Source organism: Vanessa tameamea, chromosome Z (assembly GCF_037043105.1).
Source record: "Vanessa tameamea isolate UH-Manoa-2023 chromosome Z, ilVanTame1 primary haplotype, whole genome shotgun sequence".
NCBI classification, from domain to species: domain Eukaryota; kingdom Metazoa; phylum Arthropoda; class Insecta; order Lepidoptera; family Nymphalidae; genus Vanessa; species Vanessa tameamea.
Genome location: NC_087341.1, coordinates 2,401,400 through 2,422,881, shown reverse-complemented (window position 1 = coordinate 2,422,881; position 21,482 = coordinate 2,401,400). Strand labels below are relative to the sequence as shown.

General features: G+C 31.0%; 1 protein-coding gene across 1 annotated transcript; it reads right to left on the bottom strand.

Moving 5' to 3' along the window:
* Nucleotides 1-1,401: 1,401 nt before the first annotated feature.
* LOC113403876 (UDP-N-acetylglucosamine--peptide N-acetylglucosaminyltransferase 110 kDa subunit-like) lies at nt 1,402-14,066 on the bottom strand. The gene is made up of 7 exons (XM_026644499.2): nt 13,563-14,066; nt 8,611-9,005; nt 6,432-7,669; nt 6,055-6,346; nt 5,794-5,974; nt 5,597-5,701; nt 1,402-1,586 (listed from the first exon to the last, which is right to left on the bottom strand). Exons 1-7 carry the CDS (start codon nt 13,673-13,675, stop codon nt 1,433-1,435), a joined length of 2,478 nt encoding a protein of 825 aa, XP_026500284.2. The 5' UTR covers nt 13,676-14,066; the 3' UTR covers nt 1,402-1,432.
* Nucleotides 14,067-21,482: the final 7,416 nt, after the last annotated feature.

The following is a 21,482-nucleotide window of genomic DNA, read 5'->3' as shown; positions in this document are numbered from 1 at the left end:
ACTCTTCATTCTGCCGGACGGAGAATTTTTCTAAAATCCTTTTGTATACAAAACGGACGTTTGTTTATCTGAAAGAAGAAAAATATCTATGAAAACAAAATCAAGATTATGTTTATTGCTTAAAAATTTTACATTACACATTAGCGTATCAACGAGGAATACAGAACCGAGATGGCCCATTGGTTAGAACGCATGCATCTTAACCGATGATTGGGGGTTCAAACCCAGGCAAGCACAACTTAATTTTCATCTCATGCTCGGTGGTGAAATAAAACATCGTAAGGAAACCTGCATGTGTCTAATTTCAACGAAATTCTGCCACGTGTATATCCTCCAACCCACATTGGTGGTGAAATATGCTCCAAGCCGTCTCCAAAGGGAGAGGATCAGAGGATGCCTTAACCCAGCAGGAAATTTACAGGCTATTACTGTGACGAATACAAACTCTACCTAAAAATAAGTATTTGTGTAACTATAAGACAAGAAACACATTTAACATATTCATTCCTATGTTTGGTGTTGTTAGTTACGGCTCTAATATCTATAGACACTGGTGATCACTTACAATCAAGTCCATTTGCTCATCATTAACGAATTCAAACAAAAATATTGTAAAGTTTTGTAAAATGCAGAGCAATTTTTTCTTATATTTTAATCGCAAAAGTTGATTTATACTTATTAAACTTATTTAAGCATAAATAATTCAACTCGTGTTCAGTGGTGAAGAAAATACAGTAGGTAACTCTGCATGTATCGACTAATATTCTGCCCCGCATTCGTCTCACAATCCAAATTTCACCAGTAAGCTCATATGTAGTTATATTCTTATTATATAGTAGATATATTCATATGTAGATATCTCTTAACTACTTAAGAGAAGACTATGGAACATTCGAACATGTAAACGTAGTTTACCTTTTCTATTTTAATACTTGTACAATTCTATATCTACCAGGCTGTTTTAACTGTTAAGAATATTGTTGGTAAGGCTCAGAGGCACATCAGATATTCAACCACCAAACAGCAGTACTAAGTATTTCATTGTTGTCTGTGTTACTGTTTGAAGGGTGAGTGAGCCAGTGTAACTACGGGCACAAGGGACATAACATTTTAGTTCCCAAGGCTGGTGGCGCATTGGCGATGTAAGGAATGGTTAATATTTCTTACAGCGCCATTGTTTATGGGTGGTGGTGACCACTTACTATCAGGAGGCACATTTGTTCGTCCGCCAACCTATACCATAAAAATATATACGTATGTATTATTAATAAAGTAGTTAAATGATCTATGTAGATTAGACGCCAGTATAGTTAGAATAGGGTAAACACGACTCAAGAACTCCAGATATCACTCTGACACCAATGTATATTTTTATAACCATTTCGCTATAACATCGCTTACCTTAAAAACGATATTTTTTTCATTAAAATATTCAATATGCTTTTATATGATCCGGAGGCATTCCAGCTTGATAACGATCCCACATTATAGCATAAAGATTCTCCAACGCGTTCGTGTAGTGATTGCAGTCAAATAATGTGCTACTTAAACGTGCTTTCGAGACTTTAGCTCGAATATATTTACGGCTGGAAGAATAAATACACATGATTACGTTTAAAAGTCTCAGAAACATGTCATTTCAAAATGACAATATTGTTCAAAGTTTATGCTTAGGAAAGTATGTTTTTTTTTACAATAGAGAAACATTATTTTTAAAATAAGTAGGAACTTATATATTCTACTAGTTGTCGGCCGCGGCTTTGCCGGCTTTTTAGAGGTTCAGATGTTAGGCATAAAAAAGTAGACTATGTCCTTCCTAGGTGTTCCAGATTGCTTCATACCGAATGTCATCAATTTTAGTTCCGTGGTTTGGCCGTGGTAAAGCAAGAGACAGCAGACAGAGTTTGTTTTGCGTTTATAATAATATCGCGTTTATACCAAGCAACGCAGTTCCTGGAAATTATAAGAGATGGCGCTGAACGTTTTTAGATCGCGCTGACGAAATAATACACGTGAAAATCACAATTTTAAATAAATGATCTTACTATAATTCCTACAGTGCAAAATCGTTTTTGATTTTTATACTTATATAACATTATATTGAGTTTGAAGCAAACTTTCTAAAAGATACATCACACCTACATAATATCTAACTGATTTGAAATTTTAATTATTTTATATAGTGCAGGTACAAAAGTAGTTAATAATAGAAAAAAATAATTATTAATTTAAATTGGATGAAAACATCTTAATAAAATATATATTATAAGGAATATTAAAGAAGAGCTCGAAAAATATTATTTAAATTTTATATAAACGGTGCTGAACGCACTAATGAAATAAAGCGCGGCAAACTCCTGGTGAAAATAATTTATCGAATTTTAGTTAGTTTCGTCTATTGGTCCCCGGGCGATTTTCTTCATTTTTAAAATATATACTAAGATTACGTTTTATTATTAACTTATAGATAATACAACTCGACAACAAGCCGTTGCTTTTATAATATAAAATTAATGTAATTTACGAAATATTAGCGATGCTGAATGGTGACAAGAAATTTGATGAAACGGCAACATGTAAGACAAGGACAAAAAGGCTGTTGAATAAAAAATCGTGATTCTGACTCTGAGTATGAAAGGTAATCATTACATAGTATAAAACAAAGTCGCTTACTGCTGTCTGTCCCTATGTATGCTTAGGTCTATAAAATTACACAAATTATTTTGAATTAATAGATAGATTGATTCAAGAGATACATGCACAACAAAGTAGAGAAACACTGTTACATTTAGAGGTTTCGAAAGTGATGTCGTAAATAAACATTTTTTTGCGTTTACATTGCGAACTCTGGCTGAACCCTACGAGATAGATCAAAATAATATACTACATTATTGTATACCTTAAAAAGGTCTTCAAAAAAGTCCACGATGGTATATGTCGATCTCTAAGGGATAACCCACAATAGCCTTTTTATGTTTTACTTTTTACGAGAAATAATGGCTTATTTTGTAAGCGATTTTAAGCAATATAGCATTAATTGTTATCCAATTAGGTACGTTAAATACGTTTTGCATTTGATTTAGATCAATATGTCTCTTTACAGCATGTAATTTAAACGAATATTTTCGAAGATATTACAGATTTAAAACGCAGACATAGTGGTTTGTATTGTCTAATTATTGAAAAACTGTGAACCTTGTAAGACACTTTGTAGTATATTTAGTGTCAGCATTACACCCGTGCGAAGCCGGGACGGGTCGCAAGTCAAAGATAAGCAAGTTCATCTATTCGAGAGAAAAATTTACGTAAACGCATAAATTACAACACTGATCCAAAAAAAAAAACGACTCCTAAATCGCACCAAATAATATACATCTTTTGAAAGCAGTTCTGGTTATTCCAGGGGTCACTTTCATCCTCATGCTTATTCTAACATAGGAAACCGAAAACCAAACGTGACAATTAAAAGAAATGTGTGCTATGAACACAATTCTAAATACTTTTATTCTCATGCTAATATATACATCTATAAAACTAATTTAGATATTTATATATCGTTGTTAAGTTAAGTTTGGGATTTTTAAAATTTAATATGTTGTTTTTGCAGTTACTATATTAAATAAATAACATGGATTGTTTAATTTGTTTCTTTTTTTTTTATTTAATCATTCAAATAGATTAAGCCTCGAGTTGCCAATAGACATCTAATGGGTTAATTCGTGTAATGAGCCAATGACAAAATTGTAACAGTAATGTTATATCACAAAAAATTGCTTTTATCTGGTTGAAACTTCCAATAATAACGTCATTATGAAGCATACGTTAGGAGCACAAGGACAAATTAATTCAGAAGAAACAAAGTTTATTTGGTACATAATAAATCTCTGTCCGAGTATGAATCGGAGGTTGGGGGACATTCCCATCCTTTTGTTTGTCAAGTCACAATCTAAACACAATAAAGTTCTTGAACGTATGATATCTCTTTATTTGTTTGTATATTATGAGAAGAATTTCTCGATAAATAAATCTGTTTGGAAATCCTATAGGCTCTAAAATTCTTAAAACTTTAATGTATTCAAATTAAAGTTAAAGACTTTAATGTATTAAAATTAACCAAATAACGTCTCCATTCATTAGAACGGAGACATTTGGTTCGCAAAAACTAAGTAAGCTTAGTATCGAATATTGAACTATTATTCCAATAAAACAAAAACGGACGAGCCACAGTCAGATCGTAATATCTATCTTAAACCACAGATTGGATACCTTTATTGGCCTTTATAGAGAAGGTTATATTACGTGCAGTAGCTATGTGGATATACGAACTCACCATTTTGTTCAAATGCAAATTCCGAAATTTCAAAATGTACAGGCAATATTTCAGTATAAACGACAATATATGTGTATACGCTTTGAGGAGATATTAAGTTTCCAAATGTTTTCTATTCCATTAAATAGCCAATTTCGATTTTATAACATTTCACACAAAATATCAGCTCATATCACAGTACTCATTCTGTATTAATAATATTATCGTCAAAGAACATAATGTGTCTTAAAGCAGTCTATCGACCAATCAAATAACTGTTTACAAGTACTTGAATTATTAGTAACAAACAATCTCTATTCCTGTACATAACCTTTAAAATTGTTACAAAATAAAACCTAATATTGATTTGTGATCAGCGTAGTATTTAACCTTTAAGTTAAATGAATACTTTAATAGTTACATGAAGTTTTCTTTCGATTTAATAACGCTGGGTGAGGTTCAGTACAATTTGCCAAAAATTTCGAATTGAAGCCAAATGAGACTATAAATAGTTTTTTGGGACGGCTTCTTTAGAAGCTTTAATAAAAAACAGCGACACTTATGACAGTAATAAAAAAAATATGTAAAAACAAGTGAAGTATCTCCCATATTTTTAATACTATAAACTTTAAATAAAAACACACACATCTGCACAAATATTATAAATGCGAAAGAAACTCCGTTTGAAAAACCGTTTTTTTTTTTCAATTTTAATATGAAGCAAGCTTGAACCCCAAGGAAGCACAAAGGCTACTTTTATATGTAACACCTTTGAAATGCGAACGAAGTCGCGGTCGATAACCAATGTAAATTAATTAACGATATGACAGATGTTATTTAATATGAAGTTACGCATTTGGCGTACGTCTCATTAAATGTAAACATGTCATGCGGAAGTTGAAAACAATAAAACAACGCTTCTGTTCGAACAAATAACATTGGATAAAATGTACAAGTGACTTAATTGCACAGTTGTTACAATTCAATTAATTGGAGTGTCAAATGCATCGATGAATTCAGAAAGCGATCTCCATTGCTTTGAATATTGAAATGGCTAATCTTTATATAAATTTTAACTTTTAATTTATAAAGTAAAATCATTTTTTGGACTCAGGGTCGTAAAGTAACTAATGTTATAATATTAAATTTGTATTCGATAAATCAGTCCAATTATAATTAATATTGATATTCAAGAGATTTTTTTTTCTTAATACTGCGTTTATTGTCTTAGTCTAATAATTTTGAATAAATAAACCTATATTAATAATTGATGAAAATATGCCTTACTATTCATTGTTCGTCCCTAATTTCACAGCTATTTGTTCGTAGTGCTTCATACTTTTCGCAATAAGTTCCGTACATTCCAATGCTTTGAGCTGTGATGCTGCCACTCTACAAAAAATATTTTTATACTTACAAGATTTGAAATAATTGACAACAACAGTACGTCTAGCTTGTTGATAGAATAATGAGGCTAATAATACCTTGAAGCTAATGTATCTCCAGGCAGCGTAATTACAGGTGTACCAGCCCACAAAACATCCATTGTTGTCGTATGACCGTTGCAAAGTGATGTATCTAAGCATATATCAGCCAATTGTCCTCGGCGTACATGTTCCTCTTTGCAAGCTATTTTAGAAAAAACAATACGTTCAGGAGATATACCTGCAATAAGCATTAACAATTCATTAACAGACGATACCTTAGGCTATAATATAGTAATGTCTAAGATTAATAATATGTACCTAATCCTTGAACGTATTTTATCATATTTGGTTCCCCTGCAACCGGAAAACTTAATAGCCAAAGAACACTGTTTGGTACTTTTTTTAATATGTTAACCCAAGTTTTAACAATGTAAGGGTCAGTTTTGTATAATTGATTAAAATTACAGAAAACTACAGCATCATCCGGAAGTCCGTATTGCCTTCTCGAAGTAAATACAATATTGTCATAGCTTTTTTCCCCTGATGCAATTTTCTTGTCCATAAAGTTAATAGAAACACCATTATCTATTGGTATTTTATTAATATACATCTGTAAATTCAGTTTAATTAGTAAAATAACAGAACTATACATATATAAATAAGTGAAGAATAGCCTTTAATAAATTATTAATTACCTGTTCCTGTTTAGAACTTATTGTCGATTCAAGTACCCACCTCGGAATGTCTACTTCTCTTACAATTATATTTATTGGTTCCAAATTTTCAAACGTTAATGTTTCTTCGTAACATTTAACGTTTATATATTGATTTACATTAATTTCTTCTGCTGCATTCAAAACTGCTATGTTATCACCTTCGCACTCTTCGTCTTCTATTTTAACATTATATCGAATTTTTAAATGGGAAAAAATTTGCTGATGATCTCCGACAAAGTACGTATGTGGCATGAAGGCAAACTTTTCACTGAAATCCACGCTCGTTGATATTGGACTTGATACTTCATCTGTGATGAAATAATCTATATATTCTGCACCACTAGTTCCCGGATAACCAAGCCACATTACTTGAATGGGTGCGGGTTTTAAAGCAAATATATCATTTCTAGCACCTTTCGTATAACCATTCATATTTATTAAAATATTTATATTATCACTATTTATTCTTCTAGCAGCTTCAACATTACAAGTTATAAATGATAAATCAATAAAATGTTCTGATTCTTCAACTATTTTACTACGGAATGTGGTTCCATCATCTCGATTCAGAGCATAACAAAAAATTTCTACATTCGAACGATTATGCAATCCTGGTATCGACTGCATTAAGTGGGATGTTGGATGATTACCGAAATCACTACTAACGTAACCGATTCGTAATCGTCCTTCGTATGTTTTACTGTGTTTGAATGTGATCGGAGTGAGCATATTCACTTTTTCTGAATACAAATTAGCATGTCGTGCAGCTATTTCTTTCCTTGCTCTGTTAGATAATGGATATAAGATGGAATGATGTGGGTGTATTGAGGTTAATTTATCACTATTATACAATTGATCTTCGACTATCGCAACGATTATTCGCATTCGTTCATCATAGTTGTCCCAACTACAAATTATTTGTAAACAGTGCGCTAAGTTACAATAAGCATCAGGGAAATTTGGTTTTATTTTCAATGCAACTTTGTACGATGCAATCGCTTCAGTAATATTACCCATGTCTTTGTAGATACTGGCCAAATTACAATGGCCATCTGCAAATTGTGGATTTATTTCTATGGCTTTTTTAAAACACATTAATGCTCCTTTGCTGTCTTGTATTTCCCGTAAAGTATTTCCCATGTTACTATATGCATCAGCGAATCTCGGTTGTATATTTATCGCCTGTCTATAATGAAACAATGCTTCCCGAAATTTACCTGCAGTTTTCAAAAGAAAATTATAATGTAAATTAAAAAACAGCATTACTTTTAATTCGTTCGTAGCATTACATCAATTTAAAACATTAATTTGATTATTTAATTAAAACGAATGTATTCATCTTCTATCAATTGCTTAATATGTATCTGGTTTCGGGAAATGTTTTACGCAAATTTCACATTAACAAAGGCTAAAATATAATTATCAAAATTGTATTTAGTTTAAGTTATATTAATCATTCATTAAACATAGAACGTTATCTAAACACATGATATGGTAATTTCTAAATAAAATTAATTTTAGTGTAACTCAATTGAAATTGCTCATTTCTTCACAAATATAATTCAAATTTTATACTTTAATTATTAAATTATTTAATACGTATTTCAAATGATTACAACCCAGTTTATTGAATAACTTTACGATTTTTATAGAATAAATTTACTAAGTAAAGATTTTTGTCAAACACTACGTTGTTTTCAAACAATAACGTAATCCGAATTAATATTGAATGACCATTGGTTGCCTATTGCGTCATTGGATGCCATCAACCAATAAGCACATTGAACTGAAATTAATTCTCCGACTTTAATCAGTGACCGTCAGAAAATAGAGAGAGAAATATACAGTGCTCTATATATTAAAATGAAGACATTGTTTAACAAATTCAATAGAACACATTTAAACATGCTGACCAGCAAACCATAAATCCACAACTCTCTCAAACTTGTCAAACATCTAGTTTGTATGACGAACGTGTCAGAACAAAGCTACATAACATATCGTATATAACGTGTTTGACAAATTTTGAATTTGATTGTTAACAGTGCGCTTTATGTTTAACACGATGCCCAGTCGTGATATTTTAATTTATATACCAAAACTTTCTCTAGAATATGATTTTCAGAATAACAATATAAAACTGATATATATTAAATACCTTGTTGCTGTAAGAGAGATGCCAAATTGCTATGAGTCGCTGCAAAATTAGGAAATACTTCCAACGCTCTCAGGTACAATTTCGTTGCTTCTTTAATTTTTCCCTGTTCCCGTTTAACATTACCAAGATTATTGAGTGTATCGACGTGTGTAGGACAAAGATACAAGGCTTTGTTGTAACATTCTTCTGCTTCGTGAACGTGACCTTTCTCTTTGAGCGCATTAGCGAGATTGCAATAGGCATCTGGAAAATTTGGTTGCAGTTCTATAGCTTCCCTGTACGTATCAATAGCGAGATCTATTAAGCCTTGTTTGTAATATAGACAGGCCAAGTTTCCATGTATAATTCCGTTGTTGGGCGTTAGCTTCAATGATTGAAGATACACTGCTACCGCTCTGCAATAATAAACAATCTTTAATACTTATTCCACGATGATTGAGCGTCTTTGTTATGATAGTATTACATAAACAATGTTTGAAGTAACTGAGTGTGTTTTATATTAAAATTTAGTTATTTTAAAAACATATTTTGTATAAAAATGACTTGCGAAAATGCAAATGATTAAAAACAAATAATATCACTTTTGTAATTGACGAACTAAAGGAAATCTTACTATAAAATCGATTATCAACCAAGATGCTTATTGAAAGTGAAGACAAACATCAAGAGGACAGAGAGCACGAAAACGACTACGAGACGGAACTGTGCTTAACGCTTCTGCTGATTTTATGCAACATAGTTACTTCTACTTCTAAACGCTAAATTACTATATATTGGACACAGATTCCAAGACTCAATTACCAAGTCACATTCGTTTTCGTTTTGCTTTGAGAAGGTTTTTTCGTTCTTGTCAATACTAAATCGAAAATCACAACCGCCTGTAAGCCTTTTGAATTCGTGAAATAATCTCTCCTATAATTGAACAGAACTCTGAATTCGTTTAATATTTTAGCAGTGATAGAGAATATTTACTTCAATTCTTTATGAGTTGCATTATTTATTAGTTAAGATGGAAACACAACAGGGATAAATATGAATATTATATACGCGTAACACAGGGTAATAATCAGATTGTATATTATTCTGTAACGTATAAAAAAATTACATTTTTTATCGTGCAAATAGGTGGACGGGCAATTTTTACCAAGTGGTCACCAAAAAATTGACGTTGTAAGAAACTATAACCATCATCACCAACCTTGGGGACTAAGACTCACTCACTCACCCTTCAATCCAGAACACAACTAAAAATTATACTGAGTACTGCTTTTTTTTGGTAGAATATCTAAGATAAGTGGGTGGTAGTAGGTGGTACCTACGCAGACGGCCTTGCCCAAAGCCTTACCACCATATAAACGATATACGACCTATTTCAGTTTGCACTGCGAGTACCGTTACGATAAAATGAATATTAATTGTATTCAACTTTGAAACTTGTTTCATGAATAGTAAAACAACCTCTAAGATTGTAAACAATATTCAAAGAAACAGAATAGAATTCGTGACATCTTTGTCGTCGTCATATTAATTTCTTGATAATTTCGTCGAATAGGTATTATTAAAAACAAATACTCTCAGTTTGATTAATTATAAAATTAATTAAAACGAACTGAATGATACCCGCTATTTCATAGTATTAAACCTTTTTTTTCTTACATTCCAAATTATTCAGTGGAAGTAGACATTGTTTGGAGAATAAACCCAACCAAGACTGTAAAAATAATCTTTATAATGACAATACTCTGGCAACAATAGGTAACTCTGCTTCCGGTAACACAGCAAACAAGCACTCTGATGCTAAATGGTGGTTACCGTCCATAAATATTGGTGGAAAAACCATTTAATCATTCTTTTCCTAGCCAATGCACCGCAAATATTGAGAACTAAGACTACTATGTCCCTTGTGTTTTTAATCAAAATGTCTTACTCGCCCTTCGAAACTGAGCACATTATTACTAAATATTTGATGCAAATGGCATTGCACAAAACCAAGTGGAATTATAACCATAACCAATCAAGTAAGTAAAATATTTTAGAGGTAACCGAAAGGAATTAGCTGTCAAGTGAGCCGTAAAATTTCGTCGAATTTGACCACGTTTGTTAAATATTCAACATTTCTTATTTTGATTTTGATTATTTGATTCCAGTAAGATATATAATTTACCTTTTTCAAAGCGAATCTGTGAATGACTTTTTTATTTGTCTCGTTGAAAATACAACGCGAGATCGTTATCTTAATACTAATGATCGTAATTGTAAGCCTTGTTATTCTATATTTCAATGTGTTTTACGAGAAATGTTCCAGAAGAAATCAAAGTTAAGACTAAATTCGAACATTTTTTTTTAAAATAACTTACATTTATTATAAGGATAAATATAATATAAATATAAAGTTGATACTTATATAAATTAGGAAATGAGTAGAATTTTTATGTGTTGCCTAACTGAAAAAACTACTAAGCCAATAAACATAAAACCTAAGCCAGGATATCTGACATGGTTCAGCGAAGATTTCAGTATATTATACACGATTAAGCAATACATCAGAGCGGCTGTTTTGCTTTTGTATCAATCAAATTGCTGTATAGAGAATTTAAGTGATGTATTATGGCGTTACTGAATTCCACTTTGAGTCAATAATGGCTTTATGTAAAACAAGTGGTGGACTAGCATTATATAGATTAGATTCTGATGCTGTTTGGTAATAAAAAACATAATATAATACAACGTAAATTCAAATAATAGAAATAAACATGACCGTGGAACAAGGATTCTACGAAAGAGAGACATTATATCGGTATAACATACATATGTATTTTTTTAATTAATTAATCATTGGATACTGAACGAGTGTAATATAGTACCTACCGTTTGGATAGGTTACCTTACAATTTCTCTTATTGATATCAGGTGGATTTACTTCGTGATAGGGTTTTGGGTAAGCCCATTTCAGGTACCACCCACTCATTATAAATCCTACCGCAAAACAGCACATTTAGTATTGTTCTGTTCTAGTTCGAAGAGCGAGTGGGCGAGGCACAAGGGACATCTTACTTTCCAACGTTAGTGACGCATTGGTGATATGAGGAATGGTGAAATAGTTATTATGTCTTCCAGCGCCAATGTTCAGTGGTTCTTACCACCAGCTAGTAAATCTGTCAGTTCGCCAGCCTATATCATAAGAAAGGAGTGATTTATGAATAATTGTGATCCACTTGCAATATAGAACTATAATAAATCGTAAGTGAAACCGTAAGTGACTTTGTTTTTCTGTACACTCATACATTATTTACGGATCTTTGAATGAATGATCCTTCTTGAATACTAATAACCAAGCCATTCAAGAAGAACAATAAATAACATTAAGCTTCTATTTTAAAACGACGTTCTCAATTTGTTATCGTAATAATAAATAAAATATAACACTATGAAGCAATACGATTATCCTAATATTGTAAAGTTAAAAGTTTTGAACATTCTATTTTGAAACATTAATTTAATAACGAGCGAGTTTAAAGTAGATGCGAGGTACCTCGCGTTGTTCCAACAATAAATTAATTATTAAAATTTTAATTTACGTAAAGAATATAATTTTCACAACGTTCGCTTTGATGTGATTAGGTTGTAAGTTGTTACAGAGAATCAAAACATTTTATATTATGCCAACGGCGCAAAGGTCGGACTTTATACGGCTTTATCTCGACTTTATTTTGTGGTTCAATACGTATTAAAAACAAGAAAAACTCGACATTCATTTTCCTAAGGCACTTTTATAACAAACTTGAATTTTCTGTTAACAAACTTTGATGGATGATAAAAATATATTCTATGAGGTAAATTACGTTAACCTATACAATTTTCACTGTCGACACAATATGCTTTTACACATAAACTCGCTTGATGCAAATTTTAACTTTATTATTGTTCAATAAATTGATAAAGGTAATAATAAATTTAATAATTTTGTATTTTATATTTAAAAATCTATTATGCATGAGTGTAAATAAATAATGGAAATTTAATAAATTGAGAGTATTAATTGCGAAGCAGTCTCAGATATTACTTCACCGTGCAAATGATTAAAGGACTTACGAATTCTATACTATTATAGAAGAAATTTAATTAATATCAAATTTGTACCGTATATGTAAATTCTATGTTAAACAGACGTCGCGCTTAGCAAAATTGATTTAAGTTTTACTTAAACAGATACACTATAATGACACATTAAATTATATACCACAATATTGAACCTTTTTTGTCACTGCTATTTAAACATGGAACAGTTTTGACGAAGCTGTCACTATTATATTTATGATTTTCTTGAAAATTATTTTATTATTTACGAATATTAGTACGCTTTGATTATAATAGTTAATTGAACACGAACGAAGCCACACAAACGAGCTGTCCATTAAATAATATTAAAATTATTCTAAATTCGAATTTTAGTTTTTCAAAAAAAGAATACATTCTTTAAATTTCGTTAACAATATTAAATTTCTATTGACCAAATCAATGAACACTATATTAGCGGCAGCAGTAGCAAGCAAAGTATGAACGGTATGATCTATTTAATTTTCATTCTAATGAAAGGAAAGTTGTGGATTCTTTCGCTTAATGTGATGATGGTGATTAATGGTGATTGATTGTTTGTGTATCTATGACAGAACCAATATACTACGTATATTGTCTTTAATTTACTAATTAAATTCTTTCGATTTTTGAAAAAAAAAACAATTGAGAGATTTTATTTTTTACACAAACATTTTAAAATTAATTTGGTTTCATTCTGAAATATTTTTTGTAACAAAATATATTTTTGCACCTGTAAATCGTTTGACGATTATCATATAATGAAAATTATTATATAACGAACATTAAAAATATATTACTAAACAGTTAAATTTTTTTTTGCATTCGCCAGCACAGAAATAAAAAAAAGTACTTGCCGTTTAATTTTATTTTTGATCCAATCAACACAGCCGTTCGGTATATCGGTTTGAGTTAGCCGAGGCGGTGCGATGTTGATGACCGTGTACACGACCACGCATTGGTAATCCATGTCGCGGACATGTCCCGACGGACCCGCGTCGCTACTGACGGGACGATCGGGACGCGCCCGCGCCGCTGCCAACGGCTACGCAAGCCGTGACCTTCGCACGTTTATCGCACGGCGGGAATATTTCACGCAATCTATTCACGACATTCGGCGACATTTACTTTTTAATATGTACATTTGAAAAAAAAAAAATCAAATAAATAATTTATTAACAAATTCAATTCGTTTAAGCTGCTTTCGTGTATTGCAAATAGTGTATGATGAGAGCAATAAAAGTTTTAAACAATCGTAAAATGTTTACGTGTTGCAATAAAGTGTGCATTGACGGCGCGTTGCGATGGTATCGATTCGTGAAAACGACGCGAGGTGGTGACGCGGCGAGCGATACGCGACTGCGGCCGGTCGGTGGGCTTTCCCGCGTGAAGCTGGCGTACAGTCGAGGCAGAAAACAACTTCACTTCTCGATCTCTGTACTCATCCTGCAGTAGCTTTCGTTTGACCGGGCTCGAATTTTAAAACGTTCAACCCGGACGTCTCTTGAATGTTATTAGGTTTGACTGTACTTTTAGTACAAAGATTGGAACTATTTGACGCTTCTCGCACTAAAAACTAATTAGAACGAACGAAAGATGCAACCCTTGCATTTTTAAAAGCTATATAAATGTGTTCGATTCACTTTTATTTATCTAATTTTACAAGACGATTTAATTTCAGGCACTATGTTGAGCCGAGATGGCCCAGTGGTTAGAACGCGTGCATGTGTCTAATTTCAACGAAATTCTGCCACATGTGTATTCCACCAACCCGCATTGGAGCAGCGTGGTGGAATATGCTCCATACCTTCTCCTCAACGGGAGAGGAGGCCTTAGCCCAGCAGTGGGAAATTTACAGGCTGATTATGTACTATGTTGGAACAGTGATGCATCACCGTCATGTCGCTCATACGTTAATTGTCTATATTTCCTGGAAAAACTCAAAGTAATTAATAAAAGTAAAATAATAAAAGTCCATTCAAATGAACATAACATTTTTTTAAAACATTTACGTAGCGATTGTAAACAGTTTATATATATATTTTTGACTTAAATCATATTTCCTTTATGGTTTTATTTTTTACTAAAAATATTTTCAGGACAGTTATATTAATTTAAAGACGCGTGTCAAGGTCTTAAAAATCTAATTTAAATTAATTATTTAATATCATGATTCGATATTATTAGGCAGATATTACAGGATTTGCTTGCTATGAAAATTTTAATTTTTCATTCTTGTAACGATTCTTAAAGATTTTGGTCACGGCGACCATACGTAACGCATTCGACATAATATTGTTGTCGTATACTACTGTGAAAGCAAACACAATTTGATGGCACCCACTCATAACAAATCACCGTCAAACAGAAATATTTAGTAATTGTGTTACGTTTTGAAGTAGGAGTTGGCCAGTACAGGTATCAGGGACATAACATATTGGTTCTCAAGGTTTGCGACCCATTGCCAATGTAAGAAATGGTTTATATTTGTTACAGCGCCAACGTTTATAGGCTGTTTTAACCATTCAGCATCAGGTGGCACATTTGCTCGCCAACTAACCTATTATGTAAAAAAGTCTTCCCTCCATTCTCTCTCTCCTTGGAAACAGTTCTGGTCCAGCGGCAATTGTATATTAATTTGTTAATTATCTTAATAATATATTAAATAATAAAATAAAATGTTCGTGAATTATCCTTCCATCTACAATGTCAATACAATACATAAACGAATAATAAATTCGACACAACGAAATTTAGTGACGTCACTAGTTTCCTGAATATACTACTACTGTGAACGGTCCTCAAAAAAATTAAATAAAGCAACTATTACGGAAATAGCACACAACCTTACAATCTACGTTAGCGACAGTTATTTATATGTTATTTGTATCGGATACACGAATACAGACATGTAATTTTGTCTCTTGGATCGGATAGGAAATGATTGTCACTGCCAAGACATTGACATCACTAGACTGACATTGTCGATGTACTTCCAACCGTGAGAGCGAAAACATTACGTGTGATTCTAATTATATAATACCGGCTCACTCACGTCTCGTGCATTAACACAACAATACAAATTGTTGTTGAACTTTTAGTAAACATTGTTGTATTTTTAGTAAAGGTTGCCAAAATCGTTTATTATTTTAAACTTAAACAACGAGATTGACACAAACATTGGGACGGAGTGATTAATTATTTTTTTAAATGGCGGTCCTTCTTTTCGTCACTTGTAGATTTTAGTAATATTTCGTTAATTTTTCCTACGAAAAATTTCAAAAATGTAATAAAGCAATCTATGATTTTCGCTAAAATTTGTATATTATATAATTAAATTTTAAACTAGCTGCTTCGACGACTTCTTCCGCGTGGAAGTTGATTCAGGTTTTGTTAATTTTAATGTTTCAATGATTTTGCCCGAAGTTCAAATCATTTTTATAAAGACGTATCCTATTTTCCATGTCATTAACTAACTAACAGTGCTAGTTTCGTCAAAATCGGTGTAGCCGTTATTGAGAATAGAACTGAACCGATGGACAAACATTTTAGAATTTTTTTTTTTGTTATTAGTATCGTATATACTTATATTATATTAAGTAAAACTATATTATTTTTGCATTAAAATACACTTAATTTTTATTTATATGTATATAATAAAACAGTTTATTTATATACGGTTCATATTTTACATACTCGTAAATTACTTAACGTTTAAATTTTTACCCTTTTAATTTTTATCACTTTTATTGATCGATCCTCGTACTATTGTATATTATGTTCATTATTTTAATGCAATTATTTGCGCACTATTCTTTTAAATACATACCTATTATATCCAAAAATATTACATAAATAATATAAAGAGCAAATGTTACTGAAAATGTTATAGAAAAAATAGTCTCGTCAAAAACGAGGAAAATGTATACACCTTCCTTCAGGCTATTAAAACGAAATGTGAACGAAAATATTTCTAACGTGATATTCCATTGAAATATATATATGTAGATACTTTATTAGAGTTATCGTATTTGATAATTTTCAGGCTCATGTTTGTGAATTATCTCAAAAACCAGATTATACTTGTAAACCTTGGAAATTAATTTCTAGTTAGCGAAAACTAATCATTATTCAAGTAAAGCGACAAAGTGCTGTGAATAATCTAGAACATATTATCTACAATACAGAAACATAACAGTTTTTAAATTAAATAATAATGAGATACTTGTCGAAAATTTAATTAGAAAAATGATTCGAGACCTTAATTTGGTAATCCATAATAGAGACGATTTAAACAAGAATAGAATATTAAAATTCCACGAAGACCAATAACAAACGTTTTTATTAATAATGCATATTAAAATTGTATACTTACGTAAAATATTTATATGAAAAATAAACTCAATCGAAATAATTGACAATTATAAAGCTTTTCAAATGTTTGCTTATAGAAAAATGCGTTTGATTATTATTATTGGTTTGCTATGTACGCTAATTTTTTATGTATGTACGTCATCAAATATAATCAAATTTGTATTTTTTTCTAGTCTTATAATCTTTTTCTGTCTATACTTTAGACATGCCACGCACACTAAGATAACTTGTAAACACATACATCACTTATATAAATACACGTTGATAATTTAGCGGGGAGGGGCGCGCCTTCGTGAATAGATATACAAAGTTACAAGTCGTACTGGTAAATAGTAAATTTTAAAAGATAGACCAGTAAAAAAGAGCAATATGAAAATAAGACATTTTCTGTCCTTTTTTCGCTTACACGATTAACATGATGAGATCTCTTTCTAAATTTCCTGAGAGAGATTATATCGAAACTTAATATACATCGTATACGTTTCTATTAAGTGGTTCAAGACTCGAGTGTAATTTTAGTATCGAATATAATAGATAATCATTGTACTATATATAAGAAGGTTATATACTACTGTATTATATTATTAACTAGATAATTAATTTATGTCGGCTATATCTATCTAAGCTAAGAGAAAATTATTTAATTTATTAAGTTTATTTTAAATGCTAAAGTCAGTATCCTTAATTGTTAGGCATTCATGGTTTAAATACTAAACCGATTACTATGAAATTTTGCATAAACGATCTCAAAAAAATGAAGCTTTAAAATATATTATTTTAATTAGTTTTATTTTCAAATAATTTATTATATAAGTAATGTAGTAATGTAAAACTTAATTCCGTTCAATAGTTTTCCAGTTAGCCTAACTGGAAAATGGTTAAATAGCCACTTGATATCAATTTTCAGCACGCACAGACGACACCGCGGGCCTAAGCTACTTACAATATAATGGAATATGAAAAGTATGCATAATGTTCAGAGAATGCCCTGAAGATATCAATTTAAAATATTACATAACTTAATTTAATTATTCCATCAAATAAATTCCAAGATATAAGGGATATTTTTTATTATAATATTAAGAAAATAATTTAATCTTACTTTATTATTTTTCGTATCTTTTAGATTTATATTTACACGCTTATAACAGTTGATATTCAATAATTCATATAAAAAGTTAAAACTAAATTTCATCCTAGTTTTGATAACTAACACCACCAAACAGCTATTAAGCGTGTCTGTATCCCTAAAAACGTGTATGCAAAATTTGCTCGGTTGAGTAATGTGGATCTCAAAGCGTAATGAACGAACTCGCTCTCGAATTTATTATATAAGGATTATAAACAAGGTATTTAAAGATTGTACACGCTTCGAATTCCGATTTTTTTTCATTGATATTTTAGTTTTTGCTTATTCTGTTGTAAAAGCAGGCACGTGAAAATTATACGCACACATTAATACGCAACCCACACAATTTTATTGTAATCTCATCAAACCTCATGTCTATGATATAGGTCAGAGTACGCGACACCTACACGAACACTCGAGCGAAAACAGCCACAAGAAATTCAGTTGTTACGAGTGAAAAGAAATTTCTTATGATAAACTCCGAAAATGCCAATTTCTCTAAATACGATGGCCTTTTGTCGAGCGTGTAATTAATATCCCTGAGGTTAAAACTTTTCGAATCACTTTGAAAGTCGAGTTTCTTTTAATCAAATGATGTAACTTTTCCAACACGAAACGACGATCTTTCTCTTTTAAAAATGGAAACATACCTATTCGTAATTTATCGCTTATTTTCCGAGGAGGAAACCAAAAAAAGTGCATCGGAGAAAATGTAGAGATCTTATATTTAAACGACTTCGAAACCTTTTATCTTTTTAACGTTTGGCGTCTTAGATTCTTTTATTAATATCATACTTCAAAAGGCTCACTTACTTAAAGAACTAAGTCACTTAAAAAAAAGAAAAAGTTATATCCTATTTATAAAGAACGTACCTAAAGCCTTTTTATGTTAATTATCTTCAATGAACATTTAGCTTATTTTATGACTGTTTTATTTATTTTACGTTTTATCATTATACATCTAATTAAATTTTTTAGACATCTTAATCATAACGTTCTAATTGTATATTCTGCTACGTTTTAATAAAGTTATATTTCATTTTTTATATTAAATCATAAATAACATAAGTACTTTTTGTTAAATGGAAAACTGTTGAATGAGATCTGTATTTCATATTATAATTAATTCGAAAATGAAATGAGAATTAATTCATATAACATATTTTAGTCCTCAATTTTTATTCAATATTCAAATAAAATATTATTTGAAAATGATGTGTCATACTAAACATAATGTATTTGAAAATATTATTTAAACGTATCTCATAACTGTTTAGACATCGGTACTGTGTGAACCATTCCTTACATTGCCAATGCACCATCACTTTAGCAACTAACATGTTACAACCCTTAGGCCAGTAATTAAACGGGCTCACTCATCCTTCAAGCCGGAATATAACGCTACTTAACGGTAGAATTTGTGATGAGTGAATGACACCTAATCAGACAGCTCACGAGTCTACCACCAAGTAATTAAGCTCTTTATATGATACAAATTAAATTGATACCCTATAACACTTAGGAACAATGTACGTGTAGTGTATTCTAACAATGAGTTAAATTAAGGGGATTACTCCTTAAATACAAACAAATAAACTATAAAGAGGTCACATTACCTCTTTAGTATAGATGTCTGAATGTGTGTGCATAGCCTGCTTTTAAAAGACATTTCGTTGTTTTTTTAAAAGCAATTCTTTTGTAACCATTGTCCTTTTATATTGCAACAATTGTCTTTGTAAACAACGTTTATTATTTATGACAACTCACAAACGTGTGACATATTTGCTTCCAACTGACCTATTTGTGAGCATTTTATTTATTAAGTTTGACTTACTATGTAAGTACTTTATATTGATTAAAAATTTCCTACAAGCGATGTCCCTGTTCTGGATTGATATTGCGATGATATACCGTAGCATAATCCTTTTTGATTTTAAACAATGCTTGCAATTTTAAATTACATCAATTTAACTACAACATTCGATAAAACGAAAAAAAAAACAAATTTCTTTCAAGAACATAAAATTATCGTCTGTTACGTATTCCTCATCTAAATTTAAAAACAGTGAAATTGCGAAGCGCAATTACTTATATAATAATACTATGATATACGAAAACGCTTTGCATCGCCTTGTATGTTAATGTTCGGTATAATTTGTATGTATATTGGTTTAGTATTTTTTCAGCTAGACATTACAATAAAACGTTTCCTAGGTGAGTATAGATTGGTATATCCTTTCATGATTTAAAATATGACCTTGTATTTAAAACGTGTTCGCTCGCCATCAGAGGGCGCGCTCTCAGAAAGTTCGTGACCTCGTCTGGTGATCTACTGTTGAAACCTCGGGCTCAATCATAAAAAGGTATACTCGCGCCTAAAACCAGAATATAGTCAAGAAATTTTTTTCTCGCAACAATTCTTATAAAGTACTTAAATAATTGCTTTCATACAGTTAAATTTATTTAAACTAATGATACCAATAGCATCTGGTATTTTAAGTATATTCAATACAAATGATAATGATAGTGTCTATTCAGTACAATCTGTCTATATTAATACATCGTGCAGGTTTACGATAGATCCGTAAAATTCGTATAATCGAAATAATTCCTTATTAAATCCATGAAATTTAATGACATGACAGTTCAACGGGCGGCCATGTTTGACGTTTGACGTTTACGTGCGTTCAGAAAATGTGTTTCAATTAATAATTTCGCGCAGGGGTACGGTAGTTAGTATGTTTATATTTTATTTATCTTACCCAAGCGAAGCCTACTTCTCATCTAGTTTCTTAAATACATTATTCACTAACTTTCATTTTATTAACTAACGTGTCGTCGTTGTCCTTCAAAAGAGTCATACTTACATTCGGATCGTGATCTTAGTAGTTACAATGTACAGAGATACGCAACCTTCGTAACAATTACGTAATATATAAGTCAGTTATTCTTAATTTTAAGCTAAAATCCTTATATAATCACTTTAGACTAAATTTCACGTCAATCTAACATACTGAGAGACAGACATACATTATTTATAACACCTGATTTAAATTGCGAACCTCGCTTCATTTGTTTTTCCATTTCGTATATTTTATTAAGTCTTTGTTTTATTATTCGTCTGCTTATGCTAAGCTAATACTAGCACACACACTGAAGTACAACTAATACCGGTTCTATTTTTTGTGTATTATCGTAGATAGAAGTTAGAATATATAGGTAGAAAGATTTCACATTGAAAGCCACTTTAAATTTTTGTTACAAAAGCGGAAGT